The sequence below is a fragment of the Fragaria vesca genome, linkage group LG4, assembly GCF_000184155.1.
Source record: "Fragaria vesca subsp. vesca linkage group LG4, FraVesHawaii_1.0, whole genome shotgun sequence".
NCBI classification, from domain to species: domain Eukaryota; kingdom Viridiplantae; phylum Streptophyta; class Magnoliopsida; order Rosales; family Rosaceae; genus Fragaria; species Fragaria vesca.
In genome coordinates this window covers 3,132,324-3,136,698 of record NC_020494.1, presented here as the reverse complement: position 1 = coordinate 3,136,698, position 4,375 = coordinate 3,132,324, and the positions used below count along the sequence as shown (strand labels likewise).

General features: G+C 36.4%; 1 protein-coding gene across 1 annotated transcript; it reads right to left on the bottom strand.

Annotated features, from left to right (window-relative positions):
- Nucleotides 1–701: 701 nt before the first annotated feature.
- LOC101304759 (probable receptor-like serine/threonine-protein kinase At5g57670-like) lies at nucleotides 702–3,920 on the bottom strand. Its single transcript, XM_004296396.1, has 7 exons — nucleotides 3,597–3,920; nucleotides 3,248–3,502; nucleotides 2,979–3,136; nucleotides 2,816–2,895; nucleotides 2,602–2,737; nucleotides 2,269–2,418; nucleotides 702–1,006 (listed from the first exon to the last, which is right to left on the bottom strand). The coding sequence occupies exons 1-7, from the start codon at nucleotides 3,808–3,810 to the stop codon at nucleotides 836–838; spliced, it is 1,164 nt and encodes a 387-aa protein (XP_004296444.1). The 5' UTR covers nucleotides 3,811–3,920; the 3' UTR covers nucleotides 702–835.
- Nucleotides 3,921–4,375: the final 455 nt, after the last annotated feature.

Below are 4,375 nucleotides of genomic sequence, written 5' to 3'. Positions count from 1 at the left end.
AAGAACTAGGGGTGCTGAGTGTCCATTTTTATAGATCTATTTGAACTGTCATGTTTCCATGCATGATATGTGTCTTTGTTAATGCGGTTGTATGTCACTAGCTTGTCTTTAGTGATCTTTTTCATGTATCCCCAAATCACACATTGACTGTTTGTTTTACATCATTATATATGGTAAAATACATTAACTTCAGGACACCCGCACTAGTCCTCCTAATCCTCTGACCTTTAATTAAAAAAAAAAAAAAAAACACCTACTTCATACAATTGTAGACTAATTTTATGTAGTGATTGACTGACTAATAATACAATGTGTATATTTGCAGATGAGTGAAATTTGCACTTTTTATTTACATTTCCTATTTTACAATTTACACTTTCAGTTCGTTGTTTTATTAAAGTTAATTGTAAAAATGAACTAGCTGATCTACAACTGCATAAAGCTAATCCATGTTGTTTAAGTGTCAATTTAAGATCACATGAAGACTGCCTAGTAATCTAGTGCAGTGAAATGACAAAAATTCGGTTGATTATGGAGCAAACAAACAACCAGCTAACAAAATTAAACATATCTCCCCACCACGGGATCCCTTTTTCCAGTTTCACAATCTCTTCAAAAGCAAGAAAAAATGTATGAAAAAGAAGAGGACCAGCGCTATGGAGTCAAATCACCAAGGCAATTTCACGTGAAGTGGCTTTTTCTAACAACAGCTCTCGTCTCTATATTTATATATTATGCTTTTTATAATTTATATACAAAAACTTGTGAACTGTACACGTTGGTTTGATAAACATTGAGGTTTAAGTAACAAAGTTTCCAAGAACCCCCTTAAACCCTAACGGCTTCTTGTAGAAATGGAATCATGGGGTGAAACTGAGAAGGAACTGTCAAACTCATATTCCAGATCCTCAAAACCCCAGAACTCATCATGCTCTTCTTCTACTTCCTCTGGCATCTTCCACCTCTCTTTGTCTATTTCACCTTCTAATTCCATAACCTCCAACACCTGTAAATGATAGCAAATTTTCTATTAATGAATGTCAGATATATTATTCCTGGCATTGCATTGCATTCCAACTACAATTCATAACAGAACAGTGTGTGCGTACCTAACTGCTTCATTTAGTATGTGCTCTAATTATTGCACTCTAAAGTAGTGTTCAAAAAGCAAGAGGAACCAAAGAACTTTTGCTATTTCTAAATCATAACAGCCACGGTAGCTAGTATAGGGATACAAAGCTCACTGATTAGTTTAGCTGACTGCAAGTATTAGTGAAAAAGGGAATTGCATGTTTAACTTATCAATCAAATCAATAGGAATATGGTAATGGTGAATTAATGAAGGACACTATCTTTTCTTTAACGTTTCTATTTTGTCTGTGAATGAGGAGAATTGTTTTGCTTTTTCATGGTGCAGAATTTGCAACTTCTTAAGCACTCTATGCAAACGAAAACGACAACCAAAAATGGCTCATACAATAATGAGTCAAATTAGGACCCACTGTCACAATCAATTTAGATTATAAGTCTTAATCTTTTTCAATTATATTGCGTAGGTGATAGTTCTATGTTTTAGCACGTATATTATGTTTTGGTGGAATTGAACCATTTCTGTCTGCTTGTTGATACTATGATTTGTGTAGAAAAATGAAATGCACTGCTACCAACTCCCAGCAAAGAAAAAACTCCCAGAAAAGAAAACTAAATCCAAGTTTCTTCTTTTCTGGTACTAACTGGTGAAGAAAGAAGCAGAGAGTCATCACAGGCAAACCACCATATAAGATTTGGCAAACCATAACAACACAATCAACTGTAGAATACTGTGTATATAGAGAGCGACTCAGAGATTTAGGCATTAAAACAAATAGTTTAGTTAGTTAGCACTGTTGGCTGGTCAACTAAAAGATTACTATTGGCCTAATCAACATGACACACAAATATCTATAAATGATACTGTAGTCTCCTTGGATGACGTATAGTTTATTGAGAAAGATTAAGATCATTTAAGTATCATTACTGAATACAATTAACCTGATATTGCCAGTTGTTTAATGAGACTGTATGATAAGGTTTATTAAAATGTGATGTCTATAGAGACAACATGGTACTTCATAATTAGAAATAAAACCATTTGGAACGCATTTTACGGACCACGGTAGGCATAATCACTAACAGGGATTTAACACACCTATGCAGTAAGTCGTTCTTCAATTAGAGATGTGACCCCTAATGTAATATACGTAGCAAAAGTTGATGATTAAAAGATACCTCGCTCATGGTAGGACGCCATGTCGGCGATGCTCGAATGCAGAGAGATCCTGCAAAGGCAAGTCTTTTTAGTTGTGTAACATCATAGGCCCCTCTAAGCCTTGGATCTACCAGCTGATCAATCTCTTCCTGGTTTAATATTGGTTTTGCCTGTTGAACGTCAGATTTACAATTGATTATAACTACACAAATGCATATAATCAAATCCTAATAATTAATCAACTAGTCTTAGTACTCTAAAAGAAACCCCGCAAGCCAATTATTCCCTTCTGAAAAATGGGCAACTTGAAATAGACTAAATCAAATTATGTGTTCTACAAGATTGTCATTTACCCAGCTATGTAAGCTTTGGTGAGACCCATCCACTGGTTTCTTGCCTGAGATGAGCTCTAATAAAATAACTCCAAAAGCAAAGACATCTGTTTTCTCATCCACAATTCCATGCATATAGTACTCAGGTGCCAAGTGCCTGCACAATATAAAAACATCAGCAACCATTTTGATTCAAATCACTGGTTTGATTACTAAAGCTTGGAGGATTACTTACCCAAAGGTCCCTTCAATTGGAGCAATTGAGTGATGAGTCCATTGTGATGGAAGCCATTTTGCTAGTCCAAAATCAGATATCTGTGATATCCCAAATTTAATGCATTAAAATCCCATTTCAATCAAAGATGAACAAGCTATGAGCCTATGACTAATGTGTATACCTGTGGTTCAAAATCTACAGTCAATAGTATGTTTGTGGACTTAATGTCCCTGTGAATAATCCTCCTCTGGCAGCCCTTGTGCAAATAATGGAGGCCTCTACCTGTCCCAATAGCTATTTTATACCTTGTTTTCCAATCCATAGGTGGCAAATTTTCATCTACAACAATGATTTCAAAATAATTTAATTGTGTGAAACACAAATGTCTCAAAATGAATGGTACCCAGAAACAGAACCAGAACAAAAAGACTGAAACTTTTGTGGTACTACCATGGAGAAGAGAAGCAACAGAGCCTCTGGAGGAGAAATGGAAGATGAGGTAAAGGCCATTGTCAATGCAACATCCCACAAGTGACAACACATTTGGATGGCAAACATGGCCAATAGTTCCAATCTCATTCAAGAACTCCTTCTCTTTCCTTTCATCAGTCACAGTTTTTGTGATCCTCTTCACAGCAATTTCCTCATTACCTTTCAAAACTCCTCTGTACACCTCTGCATATCCTCCTTTTCCAACCAAATTCTCTGAAACCCAAACACAAAATATTCAATTCAATCACCTAAGAAAAACCCAGAAAGAGAAAACATTTTCAAATTCATGTTTGAAGCAGAGACAAACCTGAGCTGAAACCATTGGTGGCATCTGAAATCTCTTCAAAGGAGAAGCATTTCCATGTGGGTCTTGGAGAAAGCTCTATTGCTTCAACATTCTTGAGGCTTTCATTGCTCTCTTCAACATTACAGCACACACTCGGTGGGCTTGCGACTTCTTCCAAGCTTCTTCTTTTGAGTGAGAATAGCCTTTTCAGGCTGTTTGTCCTAATGTATTTCATTTCTGGCTTCAAATATCCAAACTTGAAACAAGAAACAAAATCTATAGGGGCAGCTGAAGTACTATCTAGAACAGACACAAACTGAACCCGAACTCTATCTCTATCTCTTTCTCTCTGTCTCAAATTAAAGATGGGGTTTGGGGATGTCTGTACTTCCTTATATTTGGTTCCATGGTGTGGGACTTTGGAAGAATGATGGTTCTGCATGCATTGGATAAATACTCATAGAGAGAGAGTGGAGAGAGAGATTACAAGAAGGGTCTCTGGCTCTCTCTGCTAAAGTGGGTTAAAAAAGGTTTTTGTCCAAGATGAATAGAGGAAAATGGCGTTTTTATGGCAATGACTAATGAGGCAGGAGCTCCTGCCTTGAAATCTTCCATTTATGCTTTCTTTGAACCTTGAAAGTGAACATAAAACGGTCATAGAAATTTGGATTTGACTTTATTTGAGTTTTAAACTTTAGCTAATTGGCATTGAAGGGTAAGGACAATTTAGAGCGGCAAAAAATGGGTCAGTCGTCTCTGGTTACTGGTTAGGCTCTTTGTAGGGTTGAAGATGAGAGCCT

Bases quoted from the DNA above. Each gene is read 5' to 3' on its own strand.
- LOC101304759 (XM_004296396.1), bottom strand. From the start codon at position 3,810: ATGAAATACATTAGGACAAACAGCCTGAAAAGGCTATTCTCACTCAAA. The intron at 3,137-3,247 runs GTAGTACCACAA...TCATTGTTGTAG, and splicing joins TGTTGCTTCTCTTCTCCATG to ATGAAAATTTGCCACCTATG. The intron at 2,738-2,815 runs GTAAGTAATCCT...TATATTGTGCAG, and splicing joins CCAATTGAAGGGACCTTTGG to GCACTTGGCACCTGAGTACT.